The 17,267-nt window shown below is 46.2% G+C and overlaps 1 protein-coding gene across 1 annotated transcript in view; it reads left to right on the top strand.

The window, feature by feature from the left end:
• The window catches only part of LOC149864883 (putative acyl-CoA dehydrogenase 6), a 179,058-nt gene that overhangs the window by 123,621 nt on the left and 38,170 nt on the right, over window positions 1-17,267 (top strand). Inside the window, exons 4-5 of the mRNA XM_090047017.1 lie at window positions 5,555-5,661; window positions 12,782-12,949. Coding sequence (XP_089903143.1) covers window positions 5,555-5,661; window positions 12,782-12,949 — 275 coding nt within the window. The remainder of the gene's footprint in view (window positions 1-5,554; window positions 5,662-12,781; window positions 12,950-17,267) is intronic.

The following is a 17,267-nucleotide window of genomic DNA, read 5'->3' as shown; positions in this document are numbered from 1 at the left end:
GAGGGAAGAATTGGTAGGGAATGTAAAAGTGGATAGCAACTTGGACAGTAGCGACCATAAGGTGGATGATTGAATTTAGGATCCTGAGGAAAGGAAGCAAGGAGACCAGCAGAATAAGGACCCTGGACTTCAGAAAGATAGACTTTGATGCACTCAAGGAGCTGATGAGCAGGATCCCCTGTGAGGCCAGTCTGAGAGGAAAAAGAGTCCGGGAGAGCTGGACCCGATGACTTTAAAGAAATGTTGTTGGCTACAAAGCACCAACTCACAGGATCATCATAAAATTCTAATTTATTGGACAGATGCAAAAGTCAGACCATAAACCTTGGTGCTGATCCCCTCAAACACACACACATTTATGCCCACACACACACAGTAGATAGCTCTGAACACTAAGCACTGATGTCAATATATACCTAATCCCAAACGCTGGAGTCCACCATTGATGGCCAGTCAAGGCTTATTTCAGTGTGATGTTGCTGCAGAAGGGGGTCGCCAGCTGGTCCTTCTGGCTGGACAGGCAGGGTGCTGGTCAGGTCAAAGAGGGCACCATTGGGGTTCATTCTTCACTGCCTTTTATCCCTCTCTGGCAGACTTTGGTGACTCCCCAATTCTTGGGGTCGTTGACCTCAAGGGACGTCCCTCTTGGTGGCTGCTGGATGGCAGCTGTCAGCCCTAGGGGTCCTGTCCACATGTACATGCAGTCTCAGGAGTCCGTTGATTAATTTTGATTGATTCAATGCCCGGATGACTAGAGCTCTGGAAGTGGTTGATCAGGGGGTATTTCAGCCCCAAGGGTCTGTTTCCAGCATTGATTAGTTCAAACCAGGGCTTCTGCACTTTTAACAGTGAAGTTGCCAGGAATTCCTGGCTCTTTATTGATTCTTTTCTCTCCTTGGTCTCTGAGTTTGTAGATGTTAATTGCCACTTATTAACGTGCTTATCCAGACTAGCTACTGTTACACAATCAACCATGATTCATTCAAGGACCCACTCCATATAGAGATTCCTGCCCTTGCTAACATTGTTACATGGTACAACTTACTTTTAAACTTAAAGTATATTTGTAAAAGCATCTACAAGCTCTATTTTCACTACAAATACACCTTATATAATGATAATAATGATATAATAAAAGAAAAAGAGGAAGGAAGAAAAGGTAGAAAATAGAAAGCATCCCCAAAAGTGGGCAAAGAGGTGCTTTTGCCATATGGAGGAGCTTCACATTGGGGGCAGGGTCAGACAAAAGGGATTTCTTGCTACAATATTACTGGGGGTAGTGGAACAAATCCCAGTGAACAGGAAGACTAGCAACTGTGGCAGAAGACAAGCTTGGCTCAGCAGGGAAGTGTTCAGTGAGCTAAAACGGAAAAAGGAAGCTTACAAGAAGTGGAGACTTGGACAAACAACTAGGGAGGAATATAAGAGTGTATCTAGGTCATATGAGAAGATGACTGGCACTGTGGATGCGGGAAGATCAGTGGACATGATTCACCTTGACTTCAGTAAGACTTTTGATACAGTCTCCTACAACATTCTTGCAGGCAGTCTAAGGAAGTTTGGGTTGGTTGGATGAATGGACTATAAGGTGGATAGAAAGCAGGCTGGGTCATCAGATTCAGAGTAGTAATCAATGGTTTGATGTGTAGATGGCAGCTAGTATCAACTGCAGTGCCCCAGGAGTTGGTCCTGGAGTTGGTTTTGTTCACTATCTTCACCTGAAAGATGGGATGGAATGCATCCTAAGCAAATTGGCAGATGACACCAAGCTGGGGGGAGTAGTAGATATGCTGGAGGATAGGGCTAAGATTCAGAGACCTAGGCAAATTGGAGGATTGGACCAAAGAAAAAAAAAATCTCATGAGGCTCAATAAGGACACGTGCAAAGTCCTGCATGTAAGATGGAACTATCCTATACACTGGTACAGGGTGGGGACTGACAGGCTAAGCACTAGCTCTACAGAAAAGGACCTTGGGGGTTACTGAATATGCTGAGTAGATGTGCCCCTGTTGTGAAGAAAGCTAATGGCATACGAGGCTGCGTTAGTAGGACTGTTGCCGGGAGATTGAGGGGAGTGATTATTCCCCCTGTGTTCACCACTGGTGAGGCTCCATCTGAAGTACTGTGCCCAGTTTTGGGGCACCCTATACAGAAAGGATGTGGCCAAATTGGAGTGGCCAAAGTGGAGGTCAGTGAAAATAGGAGATTGCCTACTTCTCCCCACGTCATCCGTGAATTTGAACAAGGTGCTTTTCACCCCCTCGTCCAAATCGCTAATAAAGAAATTGAACAGTATGGGCCCGAGGACCAAGCCCTGGGGGACTCCACTGCCCACATCCCTCCAGGTCAAATATGACCCATCCACCACCACTCTCTGGGTGTGGCCTCTCAGCCAATTTGCGATCCATCTGACTGTGTAGGCATCAATGCCACAGTCGCCTAGCTTTTTAATGAGAATGGGGTAGGAGACAATGTCAAAGGCCTTCCTGAAGTCCAGAAAGACTACATCCACCACAGCACCTGTGTCCAGTGATTTTGTGACCTGATTGTAGAAGGCAGTCAGGTTGGTCTGACAGGACCTGCCCCTAATGAACCCATGCTGGTTGCCCCTGAACATCATCCCCCGTGTTGGTCCTTCACAGATATGCTCCTGGATAATTTTCTCAAAGAGCTTCCCCAGGATCGAAGTAAGACTGATGGACTTATAGTTACCTGGGTCCTCCCTCCTCCCTTTTTTGAAAATGGGGACCACATTGACCTTCCAATCTTCTGGCACCTGGCCAGAGCACCACAAGTGCTTGTAAAGCCATGCCAGGGGGCCTGCAATGACCCCTGCCAATTCCCTCAGCCCCCTGCTGACTTGAACAAGTCCAGCTCCTCCAGAAGCTCCCTAACTTGGTCTTTCCTGACCCTAGGCCTGTCGGAGTCTCTCCTGAGTCCATCCTGAATCCCAGTGGGGAAGATGTCCCGGTCCCTGCACACAAAAAAATGGAGGCAAAGAATTTGTTAAAAAGGTCTGCCTTTTCCTCTGGTGCAAACACCAAATTGCCAAGCATATCCTGCAGGGGCCCCACGTTACCTGGTGCCTTCTTCATACTCCCTATGTATTTAAAAAAGGACTTTTTGTTGTCCTTGATCCTTGAGGCAAGCCCTAGTTCCGTATCTGCCTTAGCTTTCCTAACAGCCCCCTACAGACCCGAGCGATGGAGGTATACTCCTCTTTGGTGATAGCCCCTCCCTTCCACTGGGTGTACACCTCCTTTTTGGCTTTCAGATGTTCCTGAATGCCTTTGGCTAGCTGGGGGGGCTTTTGAGCACTCTTGCCCCCTTTGATTCTCATTGGGACTGTTGCTTCTTGTGCTCGGAGATCGTCTCCTTAAGGACCAACCACTCATCTTGGACACCCAGTTCCCCTACCCTCCAGGACCTCAGTGCCCCTCCTACCAATCTCCTCAACTCATTGACGCTGGCCCTCTTGAAGTCAAGGGCTACTGCCTTGCTACAAGCCCTTGACATCCTGCGGTGGATGGTGAATTCCAGTAGGCTGTGATCACTGTCGCCCATGTGGTCAAGAACCTGGAGTCTCCTCACCAGGTCATCGCCTGTGGCCAGGACCAGGTCCAGCAGGGTATTCCCCCTGGTGGGACTGTGCACCTCATGGGTTAGGTGGAGGTCCTGTATCTCAGCAAAGAACCTTCTTGAGCGGTCAGACCAGTCAGTTTATACCAATTATGTTGTCCTGCTTTTTCTACTCCATTTGCAGATGGGGAGGATCGTTCAGATTCTCAGCTAATGTAAAATGTCATTGCTCCCTTAAAATTAGCGTACTACTATTTAAAGGACTGTCAATGGGCTGGCTCAGGTAACTAGGCTATATTTAGTCTGATACCAATTCTGGGCAAAATCATGGAAAGCATGACATGAAGAACACTTGGACAGTCTATTCAAGTTATTGTAGATAAGGTTGAGAGGTGACTATAAGATATTTTAGAGATTGAGGGGACTTTTCAGTCTTCCAGACCATGGCTTAATAAAATCTAAAGAATGAAACAGAATGTTAAACAAATACAGTCTTGAAATAAGATTTAATGTCCTGGCAGTTAGGTAATTAAACATGGAGCAAGTTTACCAGAGAGGGTGTCAAGTTTACCACTGCTTAGATTTTTAGGCAAGTTTAGATATCCTTCTAGTGCTAGGTAAAGGTATCTAAATTAACTCAGGTACTCAAAGCAATATAGTTAACACTGTTTTCCACTTGAGATAAGATACCCTGCTTTCCGACTGGGCTATCTAGTCCAGGTAGAGTACTGTACAAGCAGTACAGCAACATCTCAAATAAGTATGCAGCTGGGTCAGATGTTAGTCGGTTTGTAAATACTGATTAAGATAGATCAGTTGTTCATGTGGGATCATTTGAACAGTATGTGCTTTAACACAGTCAACACAATGGGAATTTTGTCTAAGTAACTAAATGTTTTCAGGATTTAGTGTGTATGTGTGCGTGTGTGTAAACGCATGCTTTAATGCTGGGAAACATGTCCACCACTTCATAAAATGAATTACTTTAAAATGTACTCTTACTGTTTGCAAGTTAGCAGAATTTTCTTTTAAATCTTATGATATAGCAGAGTTGTTGAATTTGTTTTGTGGATTCTGTGTATTGCGAAAAAATCAACAGTAGTCAAGTATTCATCTATTTTTAAAGCTTAAAAATATGAATTGCTTTGCTCTGAAAATACTGTTAATAGTTTGGCTTGTTTCTTCTCTTTATTGTGAGATTGGGAGAAAAGCATAGGTGGGAGGGAGCTATTACCTTTCACAATCTGAAAACAAGATGTACCCTAGATATTCTAGAATATCTATGGGATTGATGTTCATGGAGGGTGAAAACAGTTCATTGTGCAGGAGTCCAGCACAAGACTTTCTTCACATCTCTTAACCCTGGCATAGAGTCTGTACAAAGCTACTGAAGATTATGTGAGGATTGGTGATCTATTTTTAACTGGCACAGAAGGCTGAGGAGAAGTCGCACAGAACTGGTAGCCACCAACACAGCAGATATTAAAGGACTGCATTGTTAGAAGTATGTCTTTAAATATCTGTCTCCCACTGTGTTATGAGTGCTATTTCCTTTCAGAGGCTGGGATATAAGGAAGAACTTCTTTACTGTCCAAGCCCCTAGGGTTTGGAATAGACTGCCGCCGGAGGTGGTTCCAGCACCCACTTTGAACACCTTCAAGACACATTTGAATGCTTATCTTGCTGGGATCCTATGATCCCTGCTGACTTCCTGCCCCTGGGGCAGGGGCCTGGACTCTCTGATTCTCCGGGGTCCCTTCCAGTCAGAATGTCTCTGAATCTATGAGTATGATCTTAAAAGTTCTCTGCCCCAGCCCTATGCTGGAGAGTGGATTTTACTCTGGGCATTCCTCCCACGTAGAAATTATTGGGGAATTAAGTAGGGGCAGTGGATTTTACAAAAGCAGGATAGAACATTTAAAGGCATTTCTCCATAAGCTTTTAATATCCTATGTTCCCATTCTTTCATTGCAGATTTGGTTCTGAAGAGCTGAAACAAGAGTTCCTTGTACCAAGTATAGCTGGCGATGTTGTGGCTTGTTTGGGAGTCAGTGAAACTGGCGCAGGGTCAGATGTTGCAAGTAAGTATGCTCATTCTAAAGTACGCCAGTCTTACTGGCCCATTGGTTAAAGTGTTCGACTCTGGGTACACTAACAATTCCATTATTACTAACACCTAGCGATGGCATTGGTGAGAAATACATGGAAAACCAACATGTGGACAAGGTCAGAAAGGACAAAACAAAATAATACTCAAAGATGTGATGCGGTGTTTCAACTTGAAGGGATCAAAATGCATTAATTAGCTCTTGTAGAATTTCTAGTCATTGCCTGTATATTAGACCCAGGGTAGCATATTAATACTCAGTACAATCAGCTATCACTCACATGGAAGTCTGAGCCAAATTCAGCGGAGATGAAAATAGTAGTACAAATAATATTTAGATGAACTAGTCAGAAATAGCTGCTAGTAATAAAATGGTGCCACTCAGGGGTGGGCAAAATGTGGCTGCAGGCTGGATGCAGCCCGCCAGGCTGTTCTGTCTGGCCTGCAGGTCCCCCCAAAATTTAGAAAATTAGTATTTATCTGCCCCTGGCTGCCTGTCACGTGGCCCTTGATGACTTGCCAAAACTCAGTAAGTGGCCCTCCACCCAAAATAATTGCCCGCCTCCGGTGTAACTTGTACTGTTTCGTCATTTAACGGGTGTGTGAAACAAGAGTGATTTACTTAGTAGTGTAAGAATGTTGTAGCCATATTGGTCCAGCAATTATATGAGAGGAAAGGATTTCGTAGGGCAGTGATATCTTTTATTGAACCAACTATTTAGTCGGGGTAAGCGTTAGACTACATAGGTGGTCCAGTAAAAGATATGACCCTAAGAAATCAGGGCGAATAAAAGAAAATGCAGCTAACAAGAGATGAGCTAAGGCAGGGAAGTACCACTCTTAGCACTGATGAATTTGGCCCATTGTTTTTAAGAAAAGTATACAGTAGGGCAGGAAGTCAGCTGGGGTCATATGATTCTAGCAATATAGGCATCGAAGTGTTTCTTAAAGGTATCCAGAGTAGGTGCTTATATAATCACTATGCTGATCTTTTCTTCCACCCCCTCTAGGATTTCACTATGGTGTCTCCTTACGGTATATGGATGCTGATTTGATTTGGAGGAGATTCGTCCCGATTCAGTGGCTGAAACTCCAAAGCCAAATAGAATCAGGAGACCAATTTAAAGTTCCAAATCAATTTGAAACTCTCCAAATAGATTCTGAAAAGATTCGGAGAGCTTTGGAGATTCAGGCAGTTCTCGCGTGCTGTTGCAGGGAGCTGGGCCCAGACTCTATGCTGGTAAGTAGGGGGTGGGGGAGGGGGGACTGGAGGAGAGTGCAGGGGACCATGAGGGGGACCCCTTCTAGGCCCCATCCCCTGCCTGCTCCCCCAGCCCCCCCACCCCATGGCTGCCCTGCCTGGCCCCAGCTCCCGGCTCTTTAAAAAAAGCCCCTACTCACTGGCTGCTGCCGGGGGGGGCAATCCCTGCTGTCCCCCATTGCCCCACGCTATGTGGAGGGCTCTGTCACAAGCCTCCTGACCCCCATCTGCTTTCCCAGCAATGCTGGGAAAGTCTGGCCCCAGGTCCTGGCTCTTTAGGGGCTTTTTTTTTTTTTTTAAAGTCACTGGCTGTTGCAGTGGTTTCAGGGCTTCTGGGGGCTCATGGCAGAGCCCCCACACAGTGCAGGGCAGTGGGAAGCATCAGGGATGGCTTCCCTGCCTGGCTGGAGCTGGTGAGTCAGGGCTTTTTTGCGGGGGGGGCTTTTTTCCAAAGAGCTGGGAGCTGGGGCCAGGAGAGCGGGTGGGGGATGGGGGCTCATGACAGAGACCTCCACACAGCATGGGGCAGCAGGGGGCAGCGGGGATTGCCTCCCCACCTGGCAGCAGCGCATGAGTGCCGGGCTTTTTTTTTTTTCAAAGAGCCAGGAGCTGGGGCCGGGCAGGGCAGCCATGGTTGGGGCAGCCGTTGACAGGGCTGGGAGAATGGGCAGGGATGGGGCTGATTTGGAGATCTGGCGGCAACTGAATCTCTGAACCAGATTCAGCCGAATCAATTTGGGACACTGATTCGAATCACTGAATCAAATCACTGGCCCCTGTATCGTCTGAATCCAAACCCAAAGCAAATACTAGCCACTTTGCACAGGCTTAATAAATAAACATGTTTAAGGTATGCAGCACATCTGTTGTCTACATATACAAAAGTCCACATATCTGGCAAGGCACTATCAGTATTATTGATATTACAGGTCCTCAAAATACATCTCGTCTCTATTGTATCCTGAACTGGATCAGTGCATTGTTGGTTTACTAGTCCATGTTGAAAAATATTGGCAGTGTAGCATTTCATTACTTTTTTCCAGCATAATCTCACGACACTGCTGAAGCCCCTTTCAGTGGCTGCTCTGAGTAGTGTAAAATGCTTTTTGTTGTTCTCTATTTTTACTTAGAAGTAGTGAAGTTTATTTCATGTTAAGCATATGAGACTTTTGTTTTATAAAGTGCATTGCATACAGTCTTAAACCTTTTCTTGTTTTGATACATGGAAACTATTAAAAATCTCAACTATATAAATTATGAAATGCCAGTATATAAACCAGCATGTATTTTGAATAATTCAATGGAAATAGTCATTATATAAAAACAACTACACGTATTACATATCTAACCATGAATTAGTACTTCCACCACCCCTTGCTGCAGGAACCTGAAGGAGAGGGACCATAATGAATTGGTTCTAAGGACCTGGAAGTGGTATTGTTTTTGGACACACTGAACAAGCGTGCACAGCTCAAGATAACAAGTTGGCACACCCAGTTCTGTTAAAATTTGTACTAATTCATCCATTATTTTCTTATAAGACTAATGAGATTATATCCAGTGATATTTCATCCATTATTTTCTTATAAGACTAATGAGATCATATCCAGTGATATTTCTCAACAAAACTTGAATGTTTAGCTTCTTGAATACTTACTTGATCTAAAAGGAACTACATTCTGATTTTTGTTTTCTAAAGACTAAGCTATGCCAACATTCTTAATCAATGTTATCAGCAAGGATTTAGTCAGGAAACAATAACATTAATAGAAGTTATACATCTAAATTCATTTCTTTCCAGTCAATTAGCTCAATTCTTAAGAAAAATCATTTCTATCATTTATAATTTTGTTTTGACTGTAACAAGAAAAATATCTTGAAGTTTGCCAGTAAAAGACATTCACCACCAATGCTTTTCTAATTTAGAAAGCTTTGATATTTATTTAATTAAATAAATACAGCTTTAATTTTGAGGTGCAATGTTACAGATAGTTGGACGTGCAAATACTCTTAGATGCATGCTGTTTATCATTTAACTTATTGGTATGAATCTCATGGCTTACTAGAGTTAACAGATCACCTCTTTAGGAAGATATCTATTATTTTGTTTATCTATGGGGGGAAAAAGGAGCAATCCATACAACTGAGGAAGGGAACATGGGGTGCTAATCAGCAGTCAGAAAAGACAGCTTGAACCATATAAAACTATTCTAATTCACTAGCTCAGGGGCAGGCAATTATTTCAAGCAAAGGACCACTTACTGAGTTTTGGCAAGCCATCAAGGGCCTCAAAGGTGGCCCTGCTCCTTGACAGGTGCCTCCCCCTGGTTGAAATCTTGGGACCTGAAGTCCCACCCCTAGCCACCAGAAATCTTGCCTCCCCCCCCCAAAGTACTCCTTTCAGCAAGGTTTTGCCATCTCGGAACCAGAAAAAAATTAAATTGTATTCTAAAAATCAAACATTTACTACAACATTCATTAGTTTCAAAAAAATATTTTTGTCCTGATTTCCATGCATTTGTGTAGTGTACATAGAGCTGATTGCACAGTAGCTTAAAGTGAAGTCTTACTCTTGTATATTGTGGAGGGGTGTGGCTATGGGGTTTGTGGGGGGCTGTGAGTATATGGGGGGAGAGTGACTGGGGAGGGTTGTGGCATGTGTGGAGGAGGAGGATTTGCCCACAGCCTCTCTGTGGCAGTCAATGCCTCCTGCAGCACTCCTGCCAGCCGAGGTTCCACGCTCCTGCTGCTCCTGTTCCCGAGGCACTGGCATGGCCCCGTGCTTCCAGTTGCAGCCGCTTCCCCTGTCTGCCACCGCTGCCCTTTTGCCTCTTCCCCATTCCCCACCCCACAGCTCACTGCTCTGGCACCACGTCCAAGCTGCACAGCTGAGACTGCAAGATGCAGGAAGAGCTGGACAGACCTGGCTGGCATTACATGGAGCCAGCTGAGAATCGCAGGGGCCGGGCCAGTTGCTGTTGCATCCTGTGACTCGGTGCTGCAGCTAGGAAATGCACAGCACCAGAGCAACTGGTGGGGCGGCTAGAGGGGAATGGTGGCAGCGGCAGGCAAATGGCTTTGACAGGTAGGGGGCAGTGGCTGCAAGTGGGTGTGTGGAGGGCAGCAACATCTGGGTGGGAGCACAGGACCCACACTGGGGCCAGCACCACCAGAGTCGAGAGCAGGGCAGCAGGAGCACGGGGCGGAGGCTTGCAAGGCTCTATGGAGCCAGGCCAGGCTGTGCAAGCAAGGAGAGAAGAGAGCCAGTCTGGCTTCAGAGCCCCTGCCAGCCTGGCCCTGTGCTCCTGCTGCCCTGCTCTGGGCCTCTGCTGGCCCTGGCCCTGGCACACTGGCGTTGGGCTCTGCACTCCTGCCCAGCTGTCACTGAGCTCCATGTGCCTGCTCGCTGCCCCTTCCCCAACCTGTTGCCAGTTTCACCACTACCCTGCCCGTGGCTACCACTGCTCCTTTCCACTCCCCCTTCTCACCCCCACCAGCTGCTTTGGAACCATGTGGTTCCTGGCTGCAGTGCTGGGACTGCAGCAGCCAGTGTAGCCCAACCCTGAGGACTGGGGCAATTGCCTGTGGTCCTCTCCTGCCTCTCCCTTCCCCTCCTTCATTTCCCTGCAGTGCAGGGAGGCAGAAACAGCCCCACAGTTCCAGAACCCTCTGCTTGGCACGGGGCTTCCGGCGGGGGGCAGGGCCATGCAGGCCTTGCTTCTGTACCCACTTGGTCCTGCAGGTGGCATCCCCTGGGTCTGACTGCCCCTGGGTCCTGTCATCTTTGACAGGCAGCCAGAGGCAGATTAATATTAATTTTCTAAACTTTTTAGGGGCCCTGTGGGCCAGATGTGGCCTATGGGCCATATTTTGCCCTCCCCTGCACTTAGATGTTTCCTATTTTTTTTGTTTTTTGTTTGCTATTCATCTTCTCTTTTCTAGATTCTGTAGAGCAGAACAGCCATTCAGATGTAGAGCCTGTATAACATGCTCCAACTGTGATATCTTGTCTTTTCTAACCTGAAGCTTGATGTTAACTAGGACTCTTGAAAAATGAATAGTATCCTTAGCATTTGTATCTGCTCATTCCAGTTTTTCCTTAGAAAAATATTAGTCAGTGACACAAACAAGGAAAAGATGATGATGATTACAGTAGTAATGATAATGATGGTATGTGAAAAAGTAAACAAGTAATTGAAAGGAAATAACAAGTTTCCCAAATATAATTGTAACATTTCAAGAAACTAAATAAGAGATTGAGGCTCTTGGACTCCAATGCAAATTTCAAATTTAGGAACTCTTAAACAGGAAAATCCTTTGCTTCACGGTCACTTAGAAATATGGTCTTGCTGAGGAAACAAGTCATCTAAACTCCCAGGTTCTATTAGTAAAAAGGAAGAGAGTCAACTTCAGTGCAAAACCAGCACACAGAGTTAGTTGCGGAGAAAATAACAAAGAAAAGGATAGGATAATGCAACTACTGTTTTCTGTTTCAGTTTCAATTGCCAAGGTACTGCAGGATATTCATGTGGTCTACAGTGCAGTTAATCACCTTTGCATCCCACTTTTGTTCCCCAGACTGTGGTAATCATTTGGCTACATAGTTATAGGACATAGGACTGAAAGAAACTTCTGGGTTATCTAGTCCAGTTCCCTGCTATTGCAGGCAACCACATCCCTTTCGTAGGGTTATTATATTTCCAGGATCAAAAAAAGAGAACACCTGTAAGGGGGAGGGAAGGTATATGATTGTGGGTAGGGGGAAGTGATGTGCTTGTTCCCTGCTTCTGCCCCTCACTCCCGACCCACAGCCCTGCCCCCCCAGCCCTGCCACTGCCCTTGACTCCCAGCCCTGCCAGTGCACCTCACTCATGACCTGCAGCCCTGCCCTCCCCCAGGGCTGCTGGTACCCCTCACTGCTGACCTACAACTCTGCCCCTCCCCATCAATGCTGTCGGTGCCTCTCACTCCCAACCTGCAGCCCTGCCCCTCCAGCCCTGTCAGTGCCCCTCACTCCCGACCCCCTGCCCACACAGCTCCAGTGCAGTGCACCCCCCCCCCCATACACACACTTATTTTCCAGGGCCCACACAGTTCAGAGCATGTGACTGCCAACAGCCAACCACCTTGCCTGCTGCTCCCAGCACCAAGCATCCAAGCTGCTGATGCCCAGGGACAGCAGAGGCAAAGCAAAAACCCAGACATTTGCTCACGTTTTAAAAACCTGCCTGGACATGAAGACGAGGGGGCAAAAAAGAAGACATGTCCAGGAAAACCGGGACATATAGTAACCCTACAAGTTTCAGAAAGTGACCAAGCTCTGTGTTTAAACAGCTAGAATTCCTTTTCCCCATTGCTTGTGTTGGGAGGTAGTTTCAGATCCTCATTTCACTGAAGGTTTGAAGCCTTTCTCTAATTTCCAGTCTGAGCTGGTGATAGCCCAGTTACAGAAAAAAAACTAGCACATGCATGTGGGCAGTTTTTGATGATCCAGCAACACAATTATGAAATTTGTTTGTGCAGGGGAGGTGGGAAGAGGAGGAGGAAGTGGAGTGGAAAGTGGTCCTGTATTCATAATTTCTTCCTTTTGTCTTCAGAGAGATGGCATTATGACAGTGGATGTTGGGACAGGGAGGAGGAAGTGGAGTGGAAAGTGGTCCTGTATTTATAAATTTCTTCCTTTTGTTCATTGCTTGAAGGGCATGAGGATTTTGAATACTGAGTGAATGTTAGCTCGTCTGTCAGATATGACCTGTGGACGGACTCTTAACAGTCACCCTCCGTTCATCTGATCACTCATAACAATCTCGTATTTCACAATTGTTTTAAATAGGTATCCAGACACGAGCCGTAAGAAAAGGCAATGATTATGTCATAAATGGAGGCAAGATGTGGACTACTACTGGGTGTCAAGCTGACTGGATGTGTCTATTGGCAAATACTAGTGAAGGACCACCCCACCAAAATAAATCTCTCATATGTCTGCCAATGAAGCTATCTGGTAAAAGAACTCAATTATTTTTCTTATTGTTTATGTTTTAGTGCTTTTTAACGTATGTGATAGAACATAAAAACCTTGTGGAGAAAGAATAATGCAGCTTCAAATGCTTCCTACATGTGTGGTTAAACAGAGTAGCTCTGTAACACAGAACTGTTAAACAAGATGTACTCAAAAGGAGTCCAGAAGTCCTGGAATAGAGGGGAGAACAGGAAGAGACAAAAGGAGGAAATTAAATACTTTGCAGACTTCAGCTCCTGGTCCCAAGGGACTTTTGTTAAAAATTATTTCTGTCCAGAAGTTTTTAAAAGTTTATCAAAATGTATTTGTTTGTAACCTCTGTGAGAATAGATAAAACAAGGAATTGCCAAGGGCAAAATTAATAGTATACAAAAGCATAATGAAAAACAGAGCAAAGCAGCATTCTGAAGAAATAATATCAGCATGTCCCATGTCTTGGTTCTGGAGATGATCCACATGCCCTTTATCTTGAAAGTTTTCTTTCCCCAAGAGATACTTAGTTACATCCAGCCCTTAAATGCATCATCTTTATTACTCATAGGGTTTTGCTGGTTATAAATTGTGAAGTATGTTCACAATTTATGAAATGCTGTTTCCTATGAACTAGAATTAGTGCACAGCATATATAGGTGATAGATTCAGTAATATAAAGCAAATAAACAAACAAGCGGAAACTATTCAGTCCGGGTTAAGGTCTCTCCTTCCTGTTTTGTGCCTTGCCAGAATATGAAGTGCTGTGATACTCAAACTTCTGAAAATCAAAAAATAAGGATTTACCTCAGCAAAAAGGTTTGAGAATCAATGCACTCTATTTCCTGAGAAATGGCACTGTCTGTTAAGACGGAGTTTACATGTGCAATGGATCGGATGACCATATGGGACAATGTGAAATCTGAAACACTTATAAACTTTCGTACAGGACAGCCTACCTTGGCAGGTGTTTTGCGATCATAACATCTGATGAAGTAGACTCTTGCCTATGAAAGCTTATGCCTCTCTGAACCAGTTAGTCTCTAAGATGCAATCCTACCCTGCCTTCTGCCTAACTTCAGCCCAACACACTAAGCACCACTCTCTAGAAAACAATGAGTTTGAGGTATTCCAAACTTAAACTTCTCATAGGAAACACACAGTAAAGGAATATGCCACTTTAAAGGAACACACAACCTTAACATTGACATCTTTGTGTGAGGACCCAATACATTCACAGGTAGGATAGCCATATGTCCTGGTTTAGCTGAGAGAGTCCTGGATTTCAGAGGCCAGTCCCAGTCTGCTGTTGAAAATTAAAACAAGTCCTGGGTGCAGGGTGCAGAGAGGGGAGGTGGAGCGGCACAAGTTGTGAAACAGGAAGCCCTAGCAGACAGCAAAACTGCCCTAAAATAAGCTCACTTGATTAGTGGAATCACCATTAAAAAAGGGTGCCTGTCACCATTTTCTGCTTTTAAGAGATGTGATTGTTCTTGACTTTAACATTTCCTTTTTGGAAAAGCACAAGGAAAACTTGCAACCTTATCTTTGTGTTAATGAATTCTTTTGCAGTGAATCTCTTAGTATGTTTTAACAGCAAAATAATTGTGTTAGGAGTGAATGGTCATTCAAGCAGCTGTAGTTATCAATTAGATTTGAAGCTGAGGTCAAAATGGGGCTAGATTAATAATGATATAATTATATAAAAGTATGTAAGCTCTTGTATGGCCTTTTGTTCAGAAAAATCTCAAAGTGCTTTACCAAGTAGGTAAACATCATTATCACCATTTTGCATATGGATAAACTGAGGCACCAAGAGATGAAGTGACATGGGCAGGATCACTGAGCAGGCCAGTGGCGAAGCCAGCAGTAGTAATTAGAATCTTGCTCCACTGTTCTCTCTGTTAGGCCACACTAAATATGACCTGAGTTTCTGTCTCACCTCACACACCCTTTGTTATAACAGGAGGGAGATAATGGCCATGTTTTGAATGTTCAGCATATGGTGCTAGTGTAGCAGGTGTTGTGGGTCTGCCACCCTGGCACTTGGTGCACCCTGAGGTCCAATCCACCTGCTGGCTGTCTCCAGCCCAACCTTACCTCTAGTCTCTCACCTGCCACACCTTTGAAGTTATCCTTTGGTTTACCGAGGAAGCAGTCCCTGGGGCTGGGAGTAGCCCCTCTGGTTTCTCTGGCTGGTTCTGTCCTTGTGTCTAGATACAACTCGTACCTGAGGATCTGTGCTCCCCTTGGGTACTTCCCCTTTAAAGGAGCAGCCCCTCAGACCTCCAAGCACTTGTCAGGGCTTCAGCAGTCTCAGTCTTGGTCCTTTTTTTCTATGGCCAAATCCTCAGCCTGGGTCCTCTGTCTAAAACCTCAGCTCCCAAGCATCAGTTCAGACTTGGCTGCAATGCCTCCTGGGGCTCCAGCTTCACTCCTCCAGCCTCAGCAATTTGGATCTATCTCAGGGGTGGGGAAAATACATCCTGTGGGCCTGATCCAGCTGCCAGCTGATTGAATCTGGCCCATAAGCAGGTGCACACTAAGTGAGTGGATTTAGCCCTCTGGTTCTGGCACCTGTGTGGTGTTGAGACGCTGGGGCTGCTTCCAGCATGTCAGGTACTTGCTTGCTCACTCTTTCTCCCTCTCTCTCTTGGGTCAGGGCTGCCACCAGCGTGGAAGCAGAAGCATGAACCTGACTGCAGCTGTAGCACACCCTGCCACTCTTCCTCCCCTCCTTACTGCTCCCAAGTCTGGACCCAGCATTTGTCAGTCACATCCACATCTGCCCAAACGTGGCTGGCAGCTTCTGGGTCAGGGCTCCAGGGACAGGGGCAGGCATACTACAACTGCAAGTTAGTTCAGGCTTTTGTGCTGGTTTCATCTCACAGCTGTAGCTTATCACACCACTCCCAACATCTGGAACCCTGATTTTAAAGCTGCCTGTCACATTTGGGCAGCTGTGGATGCAGCCAGCAGCTGCTGGGAATATGACTCAGGAGTGTGCTATAGCTACGAATGGGTTCAGGCTTCTGTGCTGATTTGCAGCCCCAGGAGGGAGGGGTGGGGAGAGGGAGTGGGAGACAGAGAGGAAAAGAAAGAGAGGTGTGGCCCCTGACAGATCACCAAAGCTCATATTAACTGGCTTGCCAGCCCAAATAATTGCCCACCCCAGTGTAACTCCTGATAGTGGGGAGTGCCTTCCAAGCACCCCATTCATGGTCTCAATCTCCCCAGCTTGCCACCATGTTGGTCCTAGAATCCCCTGCCCTCATTACATGGTCCCTGACATCAGAAGGTCTACCCCTCCACAGGGCCTGCCCTCATGGTGCATGGCCTGCCCTGGCGCTCCAAAAGTTCTGCCCTCTAGGTCATGAGTTACGAGCTTAACCTATCAGGGAGCAAGTGATTGTGATCCCTGTAACAACCTGTCCCATCTTTCTGAACCAATCAGTGGGAGTTTCAGGCATGTTAGACCTCCCCAAGAAAGCACCAAACCAACTGAGTTGAGTCAAGGGCCGCAAACATGAAATATTTCAGAAGAAATCATTTTAAAGTAAAGACAAAAAAATCATACACTTAAAAGCAAACATCCACTATAATATATTTTAATTTTATTTTAAAAAATATTTGGGTCCTAATTTATGTGTTTGCATACTAGTTCAAAATAAAGTCTTAGTCTTGTATATTGTGTGTGAGGGGGTAGGGAGGTATATGTGGTGGAGGTGTGGGGGGGTGCGTGGTTGAGAGATGGGGGTGTGTGGGTATGGGGTGTATGGTTGGAGGGTGTGTGTGTATGTATGTGTGTGGTGGGTTGGGTATGAACATGTAGGGGGTTGACCGAGCACTAGGTCCTGGGAAGTGGCCGGGGAGGGTGGGGGAGGGGGAGGGGGAGGCATGTGCAGCAGAGCTTGCCTTGGGCAGTGCAGGTGCAGTCCGCTTCACTCACCCACCTCTAGCTCCACATGGGGCCAAGACCTGCCTGCTTCTATGTGAGGCAGCCCGCCCCATGCTGCCACCTGTACCTGCCCTGTGCTCCTTCTGCATTTGCCTTGGCCCTGGCCAGCACGCATACCTTCATGGCAAGGCTGCCTTTTACCCACACGGCTGCCCATAGGTGGCTGCTGATCGCAGTGGGCAAACGGAGTGGGTGGATGGTAACCTGGAGCTGGAACTCCTGGCTGCAGCTCCCCTCCCTCTCTCCCCCCCCGCTGCCATTTTCCCTCCACCCACCAATGCTTCCCCTCCTACTTGCTGCCCAGAGCACTGCAGCAGGGACAGGAGGAGGAGCCACTGGAGGTGAGGGAGCTGCACAATTCCAGCTGGAGCC

The sequence above is a fragment of the Crocodylus siamensis genome, chromosome 5 (genome assembly GCF_052110815.1).
Source record: "Crocodylus siamensis isolate JL-2025a chromosome 5, ASM5211081v1, whole genome shotgun sequence".
NCBI lineage: Eukaryota > Metazoa > Chordata > Crocodylia > Crocodylidae > Crocodylus > Crocodylus siamensis.
The sequence above is the reverse complement of the archived record's forward strand: the minus strand, read 5'-3'. Positions and strand labels throughout refer to the sequence as shown.